This window comes from Meleagris gallopavo, chromosome 3 (genome assembly GCF_905368555.1).
Source record: "Meleagris gallopavo chromosome 3, MGAL_WU_HG_1.1, whole genome shotgun sequence".
In the NCBI taxonomy this organism is placed as follows: Eukaryota; Metazoa; Chordata; class Aves; order Galliformes; family Phasianidae; genus Meleagris; species Meleagris gallopavo.
The window spans coordinates 30,648,082-30,671,233 of record NC_139406.1 but is presented as its reverse complement, the minus strand read 5'-3'; the positions used below and the strand labels follow the sequence as shown (position 1 = coordinate 30,671,233).

At 38.0% G+C, this 23,152-nt stretch overlaps 1 protein-coding gene across 4 annotated transcripts in view; it reads left to right on the top strand.

Annotated features, from left to right (window-relative positions):
* The window catches only part of PTPN3 (protein tyrosine phosphatase non-receptor type 3), a 160,609-nt gene extending 147,424 nt beyond the window's left edge, over window positions 1–13,185 (top strand). For all 4 annotated transcript variants that reach the window (XM_010708587.4, XM_010708588.4, XM_085220542.1 and 1 more), the window contains exons 25-27: window positions 1,208–1,353; window positions 1,958–2,093; window positions 5,895–13,185. In XM_010708587.4, coding sequence (XP_010706889.3) covers window positions 1,208–1,353; window positions 1,958–2,093; window positions 5,895–5,972 — 360 coding nt within the window. In that variant the 3' untranslated portion in view covers window positions 5,973–13,185. The remainder of the gene's footprint in view (window positions 1–1,207; window positions 1,354–1,957; window positions 2,094–5,894) is intronic.
* Window positions 13,186–23,152: the final 9,967 nt, after the last annotated feature.

Sequence of the window (23,152 nt, the reverse complement as noted above, 5' to 3'; positions counted from 1 at the left end):
AAATGTTAACTTTGGCTATGGACATCAGTCAAACAGAACTAACAGTGTTTCTGCTGCTAAATGTGGAAGAAATAAAGGAATGATATGAAGGCTTAGTTCATGAAGAGTGATATATCCTCACTGCACAATGCAGCAATGCTCAGTCTTTGGCTTCTTGTTTGCTTTATTTTTCCTACTAATCATTGGCAATGCTTGTAATGTAACAGTTGAGCCCAATCTGAATGGTTTCATAATCAAAGTTAGCAAAGAGCTAAAATGCAAGACATTCTGTAAAATTGCTTTTAAGTATGATTGAATGGAAAAAAAAACTAGTTATTTATATAGCAAAATCTTTCAAATAATTAGCTTGCATTCATACAGAAATATGTCCTGTGGCAGTACAGAAATCATTTATATGCTTACAATTAGCATATATAGTTTTTTAACAGAAACTACAACAACCAAATGTTAGAGGCAACTTTATATTTTAACAGTCTGTAAATACATACAGAGGTGTATTTAGATAAGATATGCAGCTATACTTTGGGAGATTGAATTGGATTGCAGAATGAGATTAAAATGGCATTCATCTGTTTTTTATGGCAGGACCTAACGTTCTACGGGTTATGAACAAGTGAAATGCACCTTTCAGCATTGAGCTAGTATGCTACTAGCATACTAGTATATGCTACTGTAGCATTCCTGTAGCATTAGATGCGCTTGCCTCATTTTTATGAAATGTAAAATCAAAACAATGCTGTTGAGCTGTGATTGGGAAGCTCTGATGCCCGCTATTTTGGTGTTATTCTGAATGTTTCTTCTTTGGCTTCCAGCTATTTCTTGCAGTCTATCTTGAACTGTTGTGTAAGTTGCATAGCATTTTACCTTAGGTGAATCATTGATGTCATGGTGTTACAGGTCAAGAGTCAATAAATTTTAAAAATTGAAAGTCTCCAAGAATTGAGGGGGTTGTTGTTCGTTTTTTGTTTTGTTTTTTTTTTAATCTGTTTAGATCACAAGTAAAACTTGTTTATTTAGGAAGTGTCTGTTACATGCTAAGAATTACATGTTTATACATTATTCTGAATTATAAAATGACAAATGTTTTCAATGTCATTGACATCTTACAGCATTTGCAGATTATGTGAAAATTGTGACTTGTACCTAATAAACATCAACGCAGGAATTGTAACACTGAACACTCTTTGCAAATCTTACTGTATTTTAGACAGAACAGCAACACACTGTCACTCATCTTCAGTATGTTGCTTGGCCTGATCATGGTGTTCCTGATGACTCCATGGATTTCTTGGAGTTTGTGACCTGCATGAGGCCAAAGAGAATAGAGAATGAGCCAGTTCTCGTTCACTGCAGGTACTTGTGTTTTAAAATTCTACACATACCTTTGCTGTAGCCTTACAATAAACATTTGCTTTGAGAAGTGTCTGGAAGGTAGCAGATCCCTTGAATTAAATGGGAACACTAAGACTGAAATACCAGTTTCTTTCTTTTCTCCTGCATCCTTTTGGTGAAATTGTTTAGTTACATAATTATTACAAAGCTGATCGTCTGTAACCTAAGTTGTTCTCCATTTTTATCCTTCTCTACCTCTGTAAATTCATCATGAATGGTACTTCAGAGTTTTACTGTGGTTAAAGTACCTGTCAAAAAGCAGTCAGTTACCTCTTATCTTTCTAGTAAAAAATATAAAATCAGTACATGTAGATTTGTAAGTAGCTATAATTGTTAACAAGCATTTACTTTGGGACTTCTTGGCTTCATTTATTTATATAAATTGTTGTTGTCATTGTCATGAAATATCATTGAAATTGCTTTAAAGATAAGCTTTGTGCTCTATTCTAATTGTATAAAGGTCGTCCAGTATTTTGCAAAGCTAGTTAACATCATAATATTATGATAAGAGTCTGGCGAATTGCAAAATCCTAATTTTATACTGTTTTTCTGTTACACTTCACAGTGCTGGAATCGGTCGCACTGGTGTATTGGTCACTATGGAAACAGCCATGTGCTTAATTGAAAGAAACCAACCTGTTTATCCACTGGATATTGTAAGAAAAATGCGAGACCAGCGAGCTATGATGGTTCAAACATCAGTAAGTGATAGAGCAGGAACCCTCATTTTCTGTATAAGTTTTGCTCACGTTCATTTTTAAAACAGATGCAAAGTATTACATGATCTAGTTGTATCTGTCTTCAGTTGCCTTTATATTTCATGCTTCCTATGTTTAGCATGACATAGTGCAGTGAGGCATAATATTTTTGCTTCTTTACAGGAGGGGTGTGCATTTAACTGTAAATATTTCTTACCTTGTCATTAGAAGGTGATTGATTTCTATTCCTTGCACTTGGTTAGAATGCAGAAAGTCATTAAGTCAAATCATCTGTTTATATTCCTTCATCTAAATTCTGTGCAGGATGATAAAAACAACTTTTTGTTTTTCGTTCTTTGTACTGAGCCTCATAGGCAGTTCTCAAACTGGAGGTAAAATAGAAGTGTTTGTGCTATGATTTGTGGAGGAAGCATCATTTGAAAAGGAGTAGAAATTTGATAGGAATAATATGTTTTTTAAATTGTGCTGCTACTCCAGTGTAGAAAAACGAGGGATAAGAATAAAATTGAGGATAAGCTGGATGATATTAATAACTGAAATATGAAAATAAGAGTTGATTTTTTTAACAAGGAGGTGGTTTGAATATTTGAGATCATGAGGGCGTTTTTTGTGTTAAATGTGGAAATGAACAAACTGATGTTAGAGATGAGGGATAGGAGTCTCCACTGCCTTCAGTAGAAGTCAGGTAAGAGAATATTGTGTGCATTATCTAAAAGAGCTAAATGCCCTATGGTAAATCAAAGTAAAGGAGTTTAGACCCACATAGTCAGCAGCTAAACCTAGCATTTCTGTCTTTGATCTTAAAAAGCAAAACAAAAACAAACAAACAAAAAGGTCACAACACTTTGGTTTCCCCTTGAGCAGAGGAATCAAAGCAGGATTAAGGTTGGAAGGGACCTGCTGCAAATATGACTGACCAAGTGGGAGGAAGTCTTGCGTTATCTAAGGGTATGAAAGCATTGGAAAGCATCAGGAATTATGGTTGCTAGTGTAATACTAGAGTGCTCTGTGAACAGAGATTCCTCATGCTTGTTGCTGAGACTCTTGTCATTCATTGCTGTATGAGTGCACTCCCTGGACGTGCAACAAGATTGGACTGTATGACTGAGGAGCAAGTTGTATGAATAGTGCCCAGCCTGTTCCTTATGGAAATGACACATGGCATCTTAGCCTTGAGGTTTAGGAAGCTGAATGTTGACTTACTGAGTTCGCTGCCTATGCCTCTTAATTTCTAAGATGAACTGAGGAAGCTGAAAGTTAAACTTTCTGAAGGTGGTCTTAGTTTTAAGAATCTGATGTGAGAACCTGAAGTTCTCTAAATTTTAACGGGTGCTGAGAACCTCCTGTTATAATAGTCATCAACAGGAATTGTTTGGCATAGCTAAAGAATGTGGAGTATATTGATAAATACATTGACCATCAGACCTTGATTGTGTAAAACTGTGTACTAAAATAAGGCTCCTTACTTTGCATGCTGTGTTTCACAGTTCACTATCAGCACAATTAAGAGAGAGATATGTAGCAGCAGTACTGTGAAGCTAAATGCACTTGTTATTTCTGAAGTATGCAGAAGCCAATGAGCAGAGCTGGCATACTGTTCTAAGAATGAGGCACATGAGCAAGCACTCAGTTGTGAGAAAGCAGACGACCAAAGAGCTCCATGTTAACTTATATTTACCTATTGTGAATACTCTTTCATTCCTCTGCATCCATTTCAGCTGGCTCCACTGCTCATATCAAGTGTAGGATTTCTAGGAGAAGCTATTAGGGGTTCTTCAGTTGTAGCAGCCTGACCTGAAGCATATTCAGCAGCTCTGTAGCTTCAGCTCTGAGAAGATAAAATACATAGCCAGACTCATGTCATGATTTAAGATCAGATGGTACATGCCTGATAAGAATGGACTTAGCAGAGCTATTAACAAGTCAATTTAGTGTTTTCTATTTATTGTGTCAGAGTCAGAGTTGTGGGTTTTTTTGAAAACCTATAATCTGGTCATGAGGAAGCAAAACAAAAACTAACAAGAAAATATAATAGCTTCAACAAAATTTGAATGGCCTTATTATTTATTTTTTTATTTTTAAAGGTACTAAATTCCTTTAAAAGACTAATTAGAGATACTAAACAATGTGGAAATCCATGCTTTAAGACATACATAATAGAGCTAGTTATGAGCAAAGTAGGAATACAGGAAATAGATAACAGCAAAGAAAACAAGTAGTCTAAGTGAGTCAGAGGAAGCAATGCTGAAGTGCTCGTTCTTGCTCAATAACTTCATCATACAAAGGAGTTAACAAGTAGTGAACAGAGAGCTAAATATTGCACTTGGGTTGTTCTGGCAGCAGAAATATGCAGATGAAAATAACAAGAGAAAAGTCAAGGTAATTAAGAAATAAAGACAAAAGAACAGAGTGATACTAGAGGGTGGGAGTAATTGACTGAAGATTTGAAAGAAAAGTCAGGAAATTGAGATAGAGTAAATGAATTTCTATCTTGAACTTTTCCTTTATTTTCTTTCTGTACTTAAGAAAATATATTTTGAACATGTATGGATAAGAATAAAGGTCTGAACTACTGGTATTGAAGTGCAACATAATGTTCTTCATTGTCTATACATTGTCTTTTATTTCTGTCCTTTGAGAGATTTTGGGGGAATGCTTCCAAATCCTCCTGAAGTGTTGATGAGAGTTGACATAAAAGGGCAGCTGGAGAATATTTGAAAGATATGAGAAGGGATTCAGAAAACATGAAGCTGTGCTTCTCCTAATATGATGTTGAGGCAAAGCTGCTCATTTGGAGGTTTGACTGAGTGAGCAGTCGAAAGTACTTTTGGAAGATGTATGCTCTGATCCTCATGAGTTCTTTTTGTGTTCTCAAGGTTAGGCTAATCGTAAATATTTGTTTTGGCTATACGGAATTTTCATTGTGCATTTTGACGTTGTCTTGTATCAATTTTCAGAACGAGATTCTCAGGCTAATTGCTTTTGACAAGTAAGAACTTTGAAACATTGTGGAAGAACCATCTTTGTAATAGTGTAATTCAGAAAACGAATACCAATCTAATTTGTTAAGACCTTATAAGAACTAAATGAGTTCAAAATGTTGGGGACAGAAGAATTAACATGGCTGCTACTCTTCAAAAGTATTCATTCCAAAAGTTTTGATCACATCCTTATATGAAAGGAAATAATGTGTGATGTGATTACCCATTTGAAATAAAGCAACTCTGTTTTCTGTGACAGCACAGCAAATGTTTAAAAAAAAAAAAAAAAACTTTTTTAGCAAGGCAGTATGGACTTTCATGAATATATTCTATCTGGTAACTTTCTGGTCATATAACTTAAATGTGTCTGGTAATATGCAACAGTGAGATTGAGAATACTTGTAATTACCACAGTACAAAAAAAAACCTGTGGTGAGATGTATAAAAGGTATGAAGAACTAGTTTCGTCAAAGTCAGAAGAACTTATGAAATTTTTTAGTTTTTACAAAGAAATGATATTCCCCAAGGTGTAAGGATATATTCTTTCAAATTTGCAGATTTTTTTTCCTTATTGTAAGGTTTTTAATGCTTCTCGTTCAGAGAAGAGTAAGTGTTCTATTTATGTCATATTAATACAGCCAGAAGAGCTGGATTTTCTCTTTGAATTTTGTACTTTTCTCCTATTGTTGTCCAGGAGAAAATGAAACAGTGAGACACTTAGTCCTATTAAATACTACTGTATAATCAGGAGTTTGACTAATCCACCATAAATGTTTTTTGTTTCTTTCTTTTTCTCATACAGAGTCAATACAAATTTGTTTGTGAAGCTATTCTTCGTGTTTACAAAGAAGGATTGATTCGACCACTGGATTCTAGTTAGCACAGCAGTGAAGGATGCATTTTTTTCCCCTAAAAAGACTGCTTTTTAAGTAAAGCAGGGGCTTATTTCTCAAAGCAACTAGAATGGACTAGAAGCCCATGAGAAGACAGATGAGCACATTTGAACTGTGGCACTTTAAATTTCTCGAGAAGATTGCTAAATCATGTACAGTATAAAGAAATCATGTAGATAAATATGAGAGCAATTGTGTGTAAATGCTTAGGCACCATAAGCAATCATGGAAACCTCAATGCATATCTTTCACTGCCTTAAACACCCCTCACTTTGGAAGTTAAAGAGATTTTTGTGTTTCTTTTGAAAATATGAAAGGAAAGCTAATAGGACCGAAATGACTCAGTTTAAGAAGGTATTTAATATCTTTGTATGAAAGCTCATGGAAAGTGAATATTTGTAACTTTTTTACTGGGACATTAAATATTTGTAGGAATGTAACCTTGACTTCTCAATGGCTGATGAAAAGCTTCAAAGCCTAATGCATAACTACTGTACATTAAGAATAGGAGAAATTAAGTATTCACTTTCCATAAGTCTAATAGTATGCCAGCTTTATAATACTGTATCACTGTATGTGATGTGCAAAATGATACTTCATTTATACATTTAAACAGATGGTACAGTCTATGTCTTCTGTTGATCAGTTTTACTTCCAATTTGCCCTTTCAACAGTGACCTACTTCTTAGTGTTAGCTGTTGTATTTCTTTTCTTCTGTTTCTACTGTCCTCCAAGACGGTCATTTTTCACTGCTATTTCTGTATGTGGACTGAAAACATTCTAATCTAAGACGAGGTCTTATTTTCTTTCACCTTTGTTTCCATGTGTATTATGAGTTCTCAGATGTAAATGTGCATTAACATTGTACACAAGTACTAGATGTTTGACTTGCTGTATATGCAAAGTAGTCTAATCCAATACTGGAAGAAAAAATTACTACTGAACCCATCAAATATGTTGCTGCTAATTCAAGGTGTGAAGCTTACAAGGACACAGGTGTTGCTAGTGTTCAGATGGTGATAAAATGTTGACTTGCTGCCCTTCAGCAAATGTGTGTTTATCCAGTGAAACACAGCTCTGTTGCAAGAGTTCTGTGGATTTGTTGTGTTTCTTGCTTTATGGAAATGCAGCAAAATTCATGTGAAGATTGACGTAGAAAGAGAGAATTAATTTGTACATTGTTACATGATTCACCCTTAAGGTACACTGGTTTCCATTTCATTTCAAATGGGAGAATTGGACTTTCTGAACAATATAACCACATTTGTATGGTGTTAATTTATTTTGTGTGTGCTTTATGGTTACCCTGAGATAGTTCTTCATTTTTGAATATTATCTAAAAAAAAAAAAGAAAAAAAAATTATTCTAAGGGACTGTTTGAAACTGTTATTAAAAAAAATAGTCCTAAATAAGGACAAACACTTAAGACATATTAACCAAATGTTTATATGTATATAAAAGGAAAAAAATAGATAATTTTCTTTTTGAATATATATAATACACACGTATACATCCAGATATATTTTAGAACTATGGTTTGTATTATGGATATTGTCGTTTATTCTTGAAGTTTCATTATAGAAACTGACATAGCTATATAATATGTATCTCTCATGTTACCGGAAGGTTGGATTGGTTTGTTTTGTGTTGTTTTTTTTCCCCAGGAGATGACTGAGAAATGATTGTAGTACATGCTTAATTGCTAATCCTTGTCTCCTTTAGACTTATTCCTTTCTTCCAGATTACATTATTGGTTAGAAGTAGAGGAAAGAAGATTCCTAGTTACTTGGTTAAAACAGAGTTTTTTGGTTGGAACACACAAGGTCCTCTTCATGGCTTTGTAGGTTGAAGGGTGAATAGATTTGTGTTCATTCTTATGTATTGCATTCCTGATTTTATCATTGCTTAACAGTTTTTATAGTGTATGGGGTTTTTATCCTCTTGCTTGATTGGGCATGGATTGGAAACCAAAAGACGGTAAATCTAGTCAACTCTTTACTTATTAAACTGCATCAGGTCATTCAATCTGGTCTGTGACTTCAAATGTAAAATACTTCTGGACACACATTTTGCTTGGGAAGCTTTTTCAAAAAGTACATGCGGAAAAGTGTTGTACAGGCTGTCAGCTGCTGTTATAGCGTGTTGAGTGAGAATGCCTAGTGACATGTCTCCATTTGAGTAGTGGTCACTGAAGGGTCTGCCTGCTATTTGACAGAAGCTCTCTTTTGCTGTCATGCGTGTGCCTTTCTGTTAAAATATCTGGCTTTGAAGTTATGCTGTGCCTAGATCTCAAAGTCATTGCTTGCAGTTTGTGTGACTTTGTCAAGATTTGAAAAAGGCACAAAGGAGAAGAAAAAAAATAAAAGCAAGAGAATAAATAGAAAATATTTAGAGCATCTCTGTGACATTTGTTTCTTTAATAGCAGTCCTTGATTACCATTTGTGTTCAAGGTTAGTGACCTATTCCTACCACTATTTATTTTTCTTCATGTTGAATATGTATTTACCAAAAGATGGTAAATTTCTTCAGTATATAACTCTAGTCTCAAGATGCATGGTATGGGTTTGACTTGCATTAGTATGTGTGTTTTTACATGACCACTGTCATATTGTGACAAGTGCTGCTCTTGTTCTGATAAAGTTAGATGACTTTAATAATAGCATTCTTATGCTATTATTTGGATTTTAATAACTTGTGTGAAATTGCTGGCCACTGCTGCTCCTCTTAAAGCTATAAAAACAATAATCTGTGTAATACTTGATTTATTTTTTTGTAAAACCATAGAGAAGATATTAACTACACAGTTGTCCTGTACGTTGTGTCCATCTTTATTTCAGTCTTGCTGGGTTTTGCACATGTACCTGTTGGGTCTTTATGGGAGCATGAAGAGGTTTTTGTCTTCTCTCTGTACCGTGTTGATGACTTCGCACTGAATGATATATGCCTTAGATTTTATCTGGCAACAAAAGCATAATTATGGAAACATCATCTTACTGCTGGCTGTTGTTTCCACAAGACTTAGGAAATTAAAAAGGAGCAGAGTTGCTTGATTTATCTTGTAGGAGTTAAAACACCTAACACAAAATGTTTAACTGCCACACAATGGACAAATAGCAGAAAGTGCCCCGTAGTCAGGATTCTGTATAACCCTCCTAAATGTTTTAACCTTATATTTTGCCTCTGCTTCTGTAAGCATAACAATAGGTGTTCCAAGTTTCTAACATTGTGGAGGATGAAGAAGGAAAACCCTGGAGGTTTTCACCAGTATAAAATGCAGTGACATTATTTCCTTGGAAATAAGCAGATATTTACTACTGGTTTTATATTTGATACAGAAGTAAATGAAGATGCCTAATTCAGAGCATCTTCCAAAATATTACAAGAGAACACTTCTGAGACAGAAGTGGGAGAGAGAGTCTTACTTTGTATTGAAAATGAGAAAAATGATGCCGTAAACCATGAATGCCTTTTGTGTATTGGGATAAAAGAAACATGAATCATTAAAATACAACCAAACTTTACATAGCTGTGGGGTTCTGCACAAAAGAAAAAAAAAAAAAAGTATCATAATCCAGGGTTTGCTCTCTGTAACCTTGTCTTTAGGTATTGGTACTAAGTTATAAGCACTCACACTATACGCAGAAGATCAGCAATATCTTTTAATACACCTTCTTTTCAACAGTTGGTTTTCTTTTTTCCCGTTCCTTTTCTACTATGCAATACTTGGTTAAATAAAAAATGTAAAGCACTGTAGCTCTGAAATGTGTACGGAACCATGCATTTACTTTATTACAAGCATAATACTGTTTCACAATACAAGTTCTTCCTTCCAGATACTGTTCTTCTGTTTCAGACTCAATGTGTAAATGATTTACTGATTGAAAATGTGGAAAATAGGCATATGTGGTTCATTTTTTTGTAATTAAAATTTTAAACAGTTATTTCACTGATAACAGCTTTATTGTTGTATCCTTAAATGTAGCATTTAAGAGCAAATTCATTTTATTCAGTCACATAAATCCTTTCCAGAGCTTGCACTGGAAGTATTTGTGTTTCAGTTGGTAAGGTGCAATTAGTCTACTTGGTTAAAAGCATTTATGAATTGAAACTGTATAGAAGGTAAAGTTGTGTCATGAAACACTTTGTTCAAAGGCAGTTGAAAGCCAAGTGAATGATTAATTCATTATATAAAACATAATGTTTTGATTAAATGGATTCTCTTGCATTTAATTTCTGACACTGATAGTGTTGAGCCATCTCAGATGACTGTCTGTTTTAACAATAGCATTATATTAACAGTTTAAATATAGCAATTTAATGCAATGTGGTTTAGTTTTGGTGTGCTTTAACATACTTAATGTTTCCATTGTTCAGTATTTGTACAAGCTTCAAATAATAGTATCCACTGTCACCGCAACTTGTCTTAAGGCAAAAAGAATTTCTCCTACTGCAAAGAAGTAACTAGCAGATGGTTTTGATAGATCTATCCATTTTCCAACTCACCTCTTTCACAGTCTAGCTCTGATTCGGTCATTGGTAAAGGGCAGCAATTGAGGGCCAAGAATATCATGGAAAAAGCAGAATCTGCGGCTACTGACGCTGTTTGGGCTACAGTTAAGATACCTTTAGCTGTTGACTTCAAAATAAATAAAGAAATAAAAATTGTTGCGTTCATCTAGAGACGTGACTCTGGGAATGGAGAGCAGGATGGGCTTTTTTAGACCTTTTGTTGCAAACTACTTGGATAAGAGTCTGTGTGCTCTTTTGAGCTTAGCTGCAGTTTTTGAGCCTTCAGTGAATTCATTTGAAATAGTGAACATTTATTTTCGTGAAACACTTCAGTTTAGTGTTAGTTGCTCCGTTTTTTTTTTTCTTGGCTTTCATGATGTAATTTCATGAGTTGTCATTGTACCTTATTAGACACTTTCACGTTTCCCACAGCTGTAAAGCAGGCTGTGTCATAGACAGCCCCAAGGACGTCGCTGTTGCTTATGAAGCGACATTACCTGTGCCTGCTGAAGGTGCTGGGACCTGCCTGAGCTCAGCTCCTCCCTGAGGGATTTGAACAGTGCTGTGTAGCACTGATGGAAATGGTAAATGTAATTTGAAAGACCATGTAGGAAATGTTTTCTTCTACATTGGTATTGTTTTTATTAAAAAAACGTTTGTAAGGAAGAAAATGTTTTAATGGGTAAGGTAAGACTGGAAAATGTTGGGTTTTGTTTTTCCCCCTATGTTCTCTTGGGACTGTTGCTTCAGTAAAAAAAATACCCTGCATTTGGTGTGATTTCATTTTTTGTCATACTGTCCCAGAGAAGAATTGTAAGATTAATTTATTCCTCACTTACTGCTCTGTGTTTTTAAATAACGTTAAAGGAAACTGAAATCTTTTACTTCCAAAAATAATTTTGGCTGCTTTCGTTTAGCGTTTTTTCTGTCATGTACATGGAGCTCAAATGGAGGTGGGTCACTAGTGAGGTTGCCACACGTGCTAACAGAAACAAGCTTTGTCAGATCAGTTAGAGCCATTACCTATCATCAGTTACCAACTGAAATCAGTCTGTCGTCATCTTCCTATCAGATTTCTACTGAATGATTGTTTTCTAGTAGGAAGTCTTTGTAGCTGCTCTTCAAGCATGAGGGTGCCCTCTTGTACTAAAGTGAAATTGATACTTAAAAAAAAAAAATCTTTTTTTTTTTTCAGTAAAAAGGTAAGCCTATTTACTAAAATCCATACAAAACAAACATACTTTTTTTTTAAAAAAAAAAAAGCTTGAAGAAAGCATCCTTATTTCCTGTGAGTTCATTTTAGGTAGACGTAAACCAGACTAGTTCTCAACTAGCAAGCAATGTTGCCACTAAAGCATGGAAAAATCAGCACTGACCCAACTACCTGATTAATTGCTCAACTTCCTATAGAGGGTTGGTTGCTATCCTGGTTCCTAAATCTTTGTTGTGGGATGGAAAGAGGAAGGACTTCTTTCCTCTTTGGGGACACATGACAAAATCTCCGCTCAGTGTATCAGCAACCTGTGTTGACCTATGTGGTATTGTGCTGCATTATCTAACCTGAGTGGTCATGTTATTACATGTGATCTTACTGTCAACTTTGCAGTATCAGTCAAGTCTTTTCTCCCTCTGAGGAGAAGAGAAAGAAAAAATGTCATCCCAGAGATGTTAGTTATTTGTGGGTTTCATTTACCTTAATTAGGTGGTAGCGTAGTGTGGTAGGTTGAGTTATTCTTCATCAGTGCCCTTTTAATTCAGAACTTAGCATACATGAAAGAAAATCTGGCATAACTGTTGCTCCCCTAATATTTAATAGAAATTAAGTTACTCTATGTAGAAGTTAGGTGAGGAATTGGTATATGTGCTCAAATATATTTAAAATCTGGATTTTGCAAACTAAATGGAAAGTATCAGTGCTTATATTCCAGAAACCTTTGCAGTGAGTACTAAACATAATTTATGGAGGTTTTCACACTTCATTGTGTAACCTTAATAGACAGATGCTAGATAAATAAAAGGGACAGTCCTATCAACGCTAGAAATCATTGGGCATTCATAATAACAAATGAGGTACTGTTTAAAAGTGACCTTCATTGCAACTGAGAGGGAAACACACTTAATAGTACTGGAGTAAATTACATAACATTTGAGAAAGCCAAAGCAGTTTTTTTGAAGTTTTGCAAAAGATTCCACTGTTATCATTGCAAAGTTGGTCTTTCTGTGTATGTTCAGTTATTGTTTCTGTCACAGATGTAGAAAAACCTTGGGAGATAACATCCATTCAGTGATATGTCTGTTTTATGTATCTTTTTGGTCGGTTATGGTTTTATACTACTCTTTAGTTTCTTCTAAGACCTTAGGTGCCAGTGCATTGAAGGAGTAAGAGAATGTATCTGATATATTGGAGGGTAAGGAAAGAGTTTATTTTGTGTCCCAAGTTGTGCTTTTCTTTTAAATCATTTGGAATGTAAATTTTTGTTGACATTACAAAGATTAATTTATTGTTAAAGATATAGACACCTGCTGAGATGAATGTATCATTCTTTTTTTTATTATTTCTAGAAGAATAAAGTATTGATTAATGATTTAAGTAGTTTCCTTGGGATTTGGAGCTGTTTTGGACAAGAACATTACAGCCACCATTTCGTGCTCCTTGGTTAAATAAAGCATTGTGATGGTGAAGTAAAGCATTTTTGGCTGTGTGGTTTTACTGTGACTTTACTCAAGGAATCGTTAAGAATTGCATGAAAAGGTTTGTGACCTGTCTAATTCCTTTAAAAACAAAAAAAGAAATCACACATGGCTGCAGCTTGAATTTTATCTCAGCAAGCAAGCATGTATGGGAATTGTCTGCTCTGTATAGATAGTGTGTAATTTTTCATAAAGAGCTTGCTGGGGAACTAATGCAACCAAGTAAGTCTAACATTCAGAGGGATGTTCTACTTTCAACACTTCTAATAAAGGAGAATTGCCTTGACTAATTAGACCACTGGAGCTTTGTACTTATGACATGTAAGGCCACATACACAACTGTTTGTACATTATATATGCAGCAGCAAAAAATAAAATGTGCAGGCTGCCCTTCCCTTTGGGATTTCCAGACCCTTGCCTACTCCCAGAGCCGTGTGAGTCGCTGTATGTTCTACACCTGCTGTGCTCCAGAGTTATCATCATGTTTTCACAACAAAGCAGAGCCCAGTGGTACTGTTCTTGAATTATTTCCTTTCGTGTGTGTGTGTGTAAAACAAAAGTTTTTAGATTTCAAACGAGAATGCACTGAAAACTGAATCCAACACTGACAGATGGATGGAGCGCTGACCTTAAAATTTGTTTGGGATTTGGTTAAGAACTGGGATAGCTGTGAGTAAGCACTTCTTGCAATTGACAAGAGATGTCTCTGCCTACTAATTAGTCTTTTTATGCTTGAGGCCAATAACCCTTCAGAATGATCCTGATGAAGCTATAGATTAAGTGAAATCTTGGTGAAAGAAAGAGCAAGGCCAAAAGCGCCCATCTGGGCACTGAGGACATAGGATATTGACGCAGGCTTGAATCTCTCATAGATGCAGAACAAGCTGTAACCAGATAGAGGTTTTGCTGAAGATCTGTATGAAACAGCTTACAGAAAGATGTAGCAATGTCTTCACAATTTTTAGCAGGGTAGAACGGAGAGGAGTCTTTTGGAGGATGTGTAAGACAGAAGAGAGCACTTTGCCTTCACACTTCTATGCAATTCCAGAACTGGAACAGAGGGAAAGAAAGAATTGACAAGTTAGTTCTGAACAGAGCCTAGGTGCTACATACAAAGTCTCCAGGATCAGAGCATGACTAGGCCTTCTGTGGGTGCAGCTGGATGATGATTTGCAGGGAACTCCTGGTTCTTCTTTCAGTTTCTCTCAGATGTTTACTTGGAGGAAAACAAGCAATTGAGTTGCAGTCCCTGTGACAGGGGTGCCACAGCAGGTCTGAGCTCCCTTTAGGGTAGAAAGGTTTCTTCCCTCCTGTAATGCCAGCTGTTCTTTTGCAGCCTGGCACGAGCCATGTTGTTCTTCTATTACTATTCTTATTTTATTCTTATCTTTTCTATTATTATTTCAGCCTAACAGAAGCAGCAGTGAGTACTCAAACCTGGTCAAAGCCATGGGAAAGCGTTCCTGAGATGTGTAACCAAGAAACTTGCCTTAGCAATTCCTATTACAGAGAAATCTTCATGACTTAAATTGCATTGCTTCCACATGCTGACTTGTTCTCTATTAAGTGGGTAGGAAGTGGGTGTGTAAACATACATGTGTGTGTGCATATATATGTATAAAAATAATAGTATGTATCACTGAGTATGTAAGTGAGTAGGGAAAGTAACTCCAGATAAAGCAGAGCAGACATATATTCACTTCAACTTTTTAAATACAGAATCCAGAACAGAAGAGGTCTGTAGCCAAGGTAGCAATAGAAGTCATATAAACAATATATAAATGATGAGTGCTTTCTTCATCCATGCCACTGTAATATTGTAAAGTAAAGTAAAGTAAAAATGTTATCCAAGATATTGGAAAAAATCCACATATGCCCTGATTGTTATTTATATGCATAGTGTTTGCTTTTGCAGATTCTTTTAATATGTGCACCTTGTAATATGTGCACATATTTACTTATCCAATTAACACTGGGTATTACTTACTTCCTAGCTGTCTGTGATGTTTAGATTTTGTGGTTTTTTTTCCATTGCAACTTGGTTATTTAGATTGAGGTCTTTGCTAAGGCTTATCAATTAAATAAGAGAATTTCATGGAATTTGAGGGAGTTTAGATGGCAAAGAACAAGGAAAACAAAATGTGTTTTGTAGCCATCATTGCATTCAGCATATATTTAAGCAGACTTATGTATCATGTCTTGTTTCCTTAAACCAGTTATTGCTCAAGTATATCTGATACAGCTAGGGTGCTGCATGCAGTGCAAATAGCTACTAAATGCAATCCCACTTCCAACGGATTTTCAAGCAGGCTCAGAGCAGAAACAAAACATTGTGTTCATGCACAGTCAATCAGACAATGGGATATTGTGAAGCAGATATTCGAAATGCTTCTCTTGATCATGCTAAATAAGAAAACAAGTGAAGGTTTCCTCCTTCATAAAGATGTATCGGAAGCAATCCCCCAAACTGTTACGAGATACATTATGAGCAGAAGCTGAGCCACGTGAACTGGGAGGGTTTCTGAAGTGCCCAAGTGCCAACAGTGGGAACAGTATTGTTTGGAGCCTGGCTTATCCAAGTGCAGCAAGAAAGAAGTCATAGAAATTGGAAGCAAGGCGTTGGCACTGTGCCTTGAGAGGAATCCCACATAGTGCAGAGTGCTTTATGGAAAGAGATTTGAAACCCTGTGTAAAAATTTGCTCCTGCTGTGTTCTTGCTTCATGGAAATAGGGCATTGGTGGAATTGTGCTGATTATTTTTGTTTGTACCAAAAAGAAATATTTTTCCAATACAGCATTTCACTGTATATTCATCCCCTCTCCGCCCCTCCCCCCCACCCCCTAAAAAAAAGGTAACAGCTGAAATTTTACAGAAGAGAACACATTTTTGTATAACCCCCCAGTGAATATAGTACTGTGAATATCTTTTTGCCAAGAAAAGTTTGATTTACCACAGTGTGAGATGCACTTATTTAAATCCATTCTCCAAGGGGGTAAGGTGAGGTACAGAGCAGTTATTCCCAGCAGAGGTAGGAGATGGGGGATTTGAACTTAAAAGGTAAGTTCTGGTTCTCTGCATGTGACGGGTGAGGCCAGGGCTGATGCCTGCTCCCAGATGTGCTTACGCTTGTACTACTTGTGGAAAAATGTTTTGTGGAGTTCTGTGCTGGAGAAGGTTCATAATAAAGCCAACTGTATTACTGCTTACAGCTAGTGGTGAGCGAGTAGGTTTGGGTGACTGCATGAGGACAAAGCAATTCACAAAGACAGTGAAATTCATTCTCCCAAAATGAATGCTTTTTAAGCGTGGCTCACTCAGCATCCTCCCAACACTAGCAGTGGCCATCCCTTCCTTATCCTGGTTGTTCTCCTCTGTCTCTTGCAACACACGTGCCTCCCCTGCACACGCACCATGCAGTGCTAAATTCTGGTCCCGCTGAGTGGGCAGAAGTGGGTGAGTTGCTGTTGTGCTGGAACAGATGGCGTCTGCAGTGCAGCCACCAGTTCTGTAAGTGTGTTGTAGGTGGTTGCTAAAGGAAAAAGGAATAATTCAGAGCTTTGGTTGAAAAGGTTGGCTGGTTTTCTCTTATGTATTGGAGTGGAACAATTGGAAACCTGAGACCAGTTTGGGTTTTACAGTGACTGATGGTTGTCCATCGTAAGGCTTGGTTTTGTTGAGAAGTGAAGAACTTAAGTGCGCTGGGCCGTGGTAATGACATGGGGATGGTTAAGAGAAGAGGAACCTAACCAATGGTTTTCTGCCTTTTGATAATTTGCAAGTAGCTGGATTTCTGGACCATAGCTTCCACGTGTCCCCATCTTCCTCTGATCTATATGTCCCTTATTGAAACCGAGGCCACCTGCCACTTCACTGTGCCTCCTGGTACTGAGTAAAACCCAGGGGGCCTTTGGGATGTGTCAACACATCTTTCCCAGCAGAGAAAGACACTGAAGGTTAGCTGGTTAGGTGGAGCTTTTCATGAAGGTTTTTCTGAAGTAATCAGAAATTTTTGTTGTTGTTGTTGCAGTATTTCATTTGTGGCAGCTACAGTGGATTTTTTAGCTTAAGAGTCATTAATCTACATAAGGGAAAAGCTGGCAAAACTTGAAGGAGGAGGTATTTATTTCCAACAGCTCTTAAACATATTTTTTTCGGTACAAATGTTTTAGTACAAAAGGTTGCAGCAGTCTCTTGAAGACCTGTGGCACCAAAAGGAGAAGCTGAATTCTCCTGCTTAAGTATGCAGCACTGGACAAGCTTTGCTGACCTACCAGTAACAACATACCACAGGATCCCACCTACTGAAATCAGAAGGTAATTCACATATGCTGTATAGCTCACCGTTTTGTGTTTCATGCTGAGTGATGTAAGGTATTTATCAGCTGGTTTAATAGATCAGCTTTCTGCCTGCACCTCCCCACGCTCGGCTGCATGTGGATTGAGGCTGACAGCTCTGCCTTCATGAAAATATTCCTCGCTCAGCCCCATGACTAATGCAGATAATTATTTTTAAAGCAACTCTGGATGTCACTGCAGTACGCTTTCATGTGCACACAGAGTGTGCATGTTCATCTGGTGTTTGTGAGCACCAGACACTATATAAATCTTACTCTAACTGTGCAGTTTAAAGAAATACTTTGTGGAGCCGGTGCAGCAGCAGGGAGCTGGTTTGCTGCTTTATTCCTCTGGTTATCCCAACCATGACAGTTTAAAATAAATAAAGATGAGCATCAAAGAGATTTCATTTCACCACACATTATTAGACCATCACAGTCCAGAAGACCCTTGCGGTTGGGCTGTTTCCCACAGTAACTGATTATTTCCCCTTTCCAAACCCTGCTGAATTTGGGGAAAGCCACAACCGTCTTCTAAAGAGAGTGAAGGGTCGTGGTGGGATGGAGAACAGTTTGAAAAGTTGGAAGGCAGACCCCCTCCCATGAGCCTCACTTGGCTTCCAGGCAGTGTGCCATTAATAACAAGGAGGCCGAAGAAGGGCTTTGTCGGAATACTGTGGCTGGAGAGACAGCTGTCCTGACTTGCACATCAGAAATAGTAGTGGCATTTGGGCAAAATTAAGAAGAAATGAAAATAAAATCCACTCTTAGATTTTTACATCCCAGAAAAGTAATGCATTGAAAGCTAGGTTTATTTGATGTGATTTTCAGTGAGTTGGTGGTGGTGATTGCTTGTATCTTGGCTGCTTGCTGCATTTTCTCATAGAATTAGTAATTTGTTCCAGTGCTTTTCTAGGAATTCAAATCAGAACTATTTCCTCTATTATCCTTGAATTTTTTTACTATTATTTATTTTTTAGGATGAATGTCTTGCTTTTCTCTTTCCTATTGTCCCATGCTTTCTCCCAAGTGCTCAATCGAAGTTCTAGTGGTTCTGAAGAGCAGTCTGGATGTATTTCTTTGGGCGTAGCCAGTTAGATAAACTTAGGCATTTTCCGCTTTCCCAGAGTACTCTTTGTCTCACTCCTTTTCTGGAGCCATCTCAGCTCCTACACCCATCCCTGAGCATTATATTCCTACCCATCCATGCTCTAGTTGTATCCTTCTTGGTGAAGACTGAAGCAGAGAGGCATTAACTGCTCTGCTCTCAGCACTGATTACTCCCACTGAGAAATGATCATGATTATCTTGCTTAACATTTTGATTTATATATTTTCCTGTTAAGATTACTGTTCTCTGGGTCTGTTTTGTTTCTTGGCCTTTGATTTACCCTTATATATTCATGCTCTTCGTTGTGTTTATCTTGAATAACTTAATCTATTTCCTAATGTTCATATTTGTAAGTTTCAGGCTTTTGCAGAGCTTCTTACAGAGCCAAGTTATGCTTTCTCCTCACTGGCATAGCTCATGCATGTGCTGTCAATATCATTAACATAGAGAGCTACCCAGCCTTCCCAACTCCCTTTTCCCTTTAACTTTCTAGAAAATTGTTACTATCATATTCCAACAAGATCCTGAGCTGCTTGTTTGTTTATAACATTATGTTGGGAATGTAAAAGGCTACCAAAGTCTCCAGCTAATAGCTTAAGGGGGGGGGGGGAGGGGGGAAGCAATTGAAGCTGTCTACCTAACGTTGTCTACACACTGATGGATGACCGTGACCTGTAGCACACCTCCAGCATGCCCCATGCTTCTTTGCTAATTTTCCTTACTAAATGGAGGTTTCTAATATGTTTATCCTTGAGTCCTGCCAAAGTATACAGCTGTAAATTTTTCTCTTAATAATTATCACGTGTGTCACATAACAAGCTTATGGAGTTGTAATTATATTGTAGTCAATTGCTGCAGTTCTTTTTCAGCTGATATACTTATTTTTAAAGGAAAATTTTCTTCCAAGTGTTGTCTAAGTTATATTTGAGAGAAAGAAAGAAAATGGCTAATAACTCATTCATGGAGATTCTTTTTTATGGTCAAATTTGTAGTAGGAAAGGAGTTGTTAGCTTGCTCTCTGTGTTCAGGGCCTCATTCTCTGGAGTATGGAAGGATTCTGGTGAGAAGGGTCAGGAGAAGCATCTGTGTGTGCCAGTGAGGCAGGGAAACTATGTTTGTGTTGGTAGTTTAGGGAAGGGGGAAGGGGGACTTCTTCCCTGAGTACCTCCAAGCTCTGCATCTACTGTTCAATAAAAAATAAAAATGAAGTGAGAGAGTGAAGGACTTCCTTCACCAAATCCTCTGGATAAGCACAGAGCACACGGCTGGACATGTCCTTCTCATCACGTGAGACTTGCAGCCAACTAACTGGCACATGGGACTTGATTTTGCAAGAGCAGAGTGTTAGCTTAATGGTGACTCCTGGTGGAGCTCCCATGCTCCATGTAGCAACCCTGCTGCTGTTTGCTGAAGACAGACAAAATTCCATGGCTGATGAGGAGAGCACTAGCAATGCAGCAGGCAGAGAAAATCCAGGAAGCTGCTGCATTTGGTCCTGAGCACTATACAGCGCTGAGACTGTAACTGTGTGAAGCACTAAGGCCTCCCAGCAGAGGAAAAATGAAGGTAGTAGTTCTTCATATTTTCATTATTTAACCTATTTCTCTTCCCAGCATCTTGACATAAGAAATAAGAAGTCTCTGAAGAAGGTTAATGCAAATTCATGGAGCACTTTTCTTTTACCTTGCAGCCTGCAGCATACATTAGCTTGAAATAAAATATTTCACTGCGACATGTTATCCCCTTCCTGAAAAAGAATTAAGATAATAGCATTTGGAGAACCTAATTACCTTGATGGAAGGATGCATCACCAGGCTGTCCTGAACAATCTCCTAGCAGTTTGGGCCTGCCTGGCTTTCATATCAGTTTTTCTTGTTTTACTGATTGTCTTGCATACCAGTTTGCTTCTCCTAATGAATCCAAGGACCATAAAGATGGATTTCTGCAGTGACCATCACTCTCTTTTAGGGAAGGAATTTGATAGAGCACACAGTGACTTTGGCATCCAACACACCTTCTCCCATGTCAGTGGTAAAGCGGCAAGCAGAGCAGATCTGTGCAATGCCAACAACTTGAGCTCCAGCTCCAGGTGCACCTAGCCTTTTAGGTAAGTCAGGAAGATTATTTTGCTTCATTATTCTGGAAGTGCAAGTTGGTGTTATGAAAGCTGAACCTATTTATTTTCCTTGACAGTGTTGTTGGCAAAAAGTTTTTGCAGTTCTCGTGGAACTGAACGTAAGAAGTAAGGAATTTTTATGGAAAAAAAGCCACATCCAACACAAATAATGCTTTTTAGTCAATTCAGATGTCACAGTGCTTCCTGACATGTATTCTAGGCTTCACCAGACATGCTCCCTTCCCTGGCATGGCCTACAGTGAGCAGCAAGTCTCCTTCAGCCCAGCAGTCCTAGCCTACCATGGCTGGTAATCTTCTGTGCAAGCAGGGGTGGGATCAGAAGCAACAAACCACAACTTTTATCAGGATCTTGGTGGCTCTTAGAACTGAAATCACTTCAGAATTAGTTTTTCTTCCCCACTCCCATCTCATTTTCCACAACAAAAATGTGAACAATGTGACTTTTTCATCAAATGCTTTCTCCTGGGTTAGAAATTCATTTTCTGCCCTCTTGAAATTCTTCCTTGCTGGACACTGAGGGAGAAATGCAATATCAAAGCCTGGGCTGCTGAAGTGCTACATGCATGATGTTCTGACAAGCAGTGGCACAGAGACTCAACTGTATTTGCAACTCACAGCAGCTGACCCTAAATACGGACAGCTTAAAAAAATCCAGGCAGCACCATAGATTTACAACCAATTCTTAACCAAATTGTTTAGTTCAGTAACCAGATAGGCCTAGTGAGTATTCAGTTTACCTGGGAATACACTGGCTTGCAAAATTCTTGTTTTTACCTCCTTGCACAATGGGTTAGACCTGAAAGCACTGAAAAGCTTAGAAACTACAAAAGCTCTTTCCTTCAAACTGGAGATATGCTTTTGGATGCATAGAAGGAACACTTATATATATTTTAACATTAACAAGTGCACTGGAAGTCAAGCTGGTTGGAACACTTATGCAAACAGCAGCTTGAGAGAGAAATGCAGTGAACAAAGCTAATCTGAAACAACAATTACAGCAAAAATGGCACTGCCATTTCCTGAATTAACTGCCCAGCAGTACATGGGCAGGGACACATGCTCTTGGTTTTGTATGAGTGTTGAAGTTTCCTGAGAGAAAGGGATGGCCTCTGCATTCCCTTTCCTGCCTCTTTGCCTTTCCTCTCCTAGTTGGACTCCCACAAGTCCAACTAGGACAAGTTTCGCCTAAGGTAGTTCCTGACATTCACTTACCACCTTCTTCATCGTTCCCCTTTCCTCCCCCACCACCCAGAAGGCAGCCCAGGTGCCAGCGCGACCAGTTCCTGTGAGCAGAGCAGAATAAAGCGGGGCTGGAGCAAGCTGGCTGCTCTGTTTCTGCTGCATGTATCACATTGGTACTTTAGAGGGGACATATGCTCAACCTTAAAAAATAACTGAAACGTGACAGGTTTCCCTGCATTTTGGATAGCAGCCAGCCTCTCTGCTGACTTCAGGAGCTGCTGATGCTCGTTTGGTGCCTGGGAGGGACCCCTGTCACCAGGACTGTCACCAGGACGGGAGCTGCGCTCTCTGCTTGGTACCCTGAGACTGTGAGGTCTGCCAAATGGTAAATCTCCCTTGTTGTGCTGAACTGCCTTGTCTCTTCTAATTGCACAACTTTCCTTAAAGCAGCCTGGGTTTTCTCAGATAGCAGGTTTTAGAGCTGTCACTTACTGAGATGGCTTAACTTCTTCCAGTGGAACAAGGCTGGCTCAAAGCTCCAAGAAAACAGGCCCTGGAAAGTCCAACCAATGGCCAGCTGTAATCAGAAAGGTGGCTGTGGGGTCACTTTTGTGTTCTTCCCTGGCTATAAGCTAAGTTTCCAGGGAAGGAGGAGATCCCAGAGGTTGCCTGATCTAACAGCTCCTCACACGCTTGGTTGTACCCCTGGCTTATCAGTGGGTCTGGGACTCAGCCCAAGAATTCTCTTCCACTTGTCAGCATGAAAGCACTGTGCTGCCTGAGCCTGCACAGCAGTGTCTCAACAAGAGCCCAGGGAGATTCCAGCACTGTGGTAGTAAAATAACTTGAAAAAAGTGAAAGTTTTAGCTCAGGTCTTGAGTAGACACTTGATTTTTTTGTGAGTCAAGACATTAAGAACTGAAATGCTTTGCTTTGAGAAGCTCAGCTTTTTTCTCCTACCAGAACTGATGTCACTGTGCTATTCAAAGAGCAACCATCAGCATTTCTGCAGTCCCAAGATGCATTCCCCACCTTTAGTCTTTGTGTCACTAGTAGGATTGTCGGGTTGGATGCGCAAGGAGGAAACCCACCCCTCGCTTGGTCATCCTCTGTCAAAGAATTGGTGCCACATCAGACCTCTATCTGCTTTTAGAAACAGTATTATAGGCTCCCTTGGTTAACTAATTTGTCTGGCTGCATCG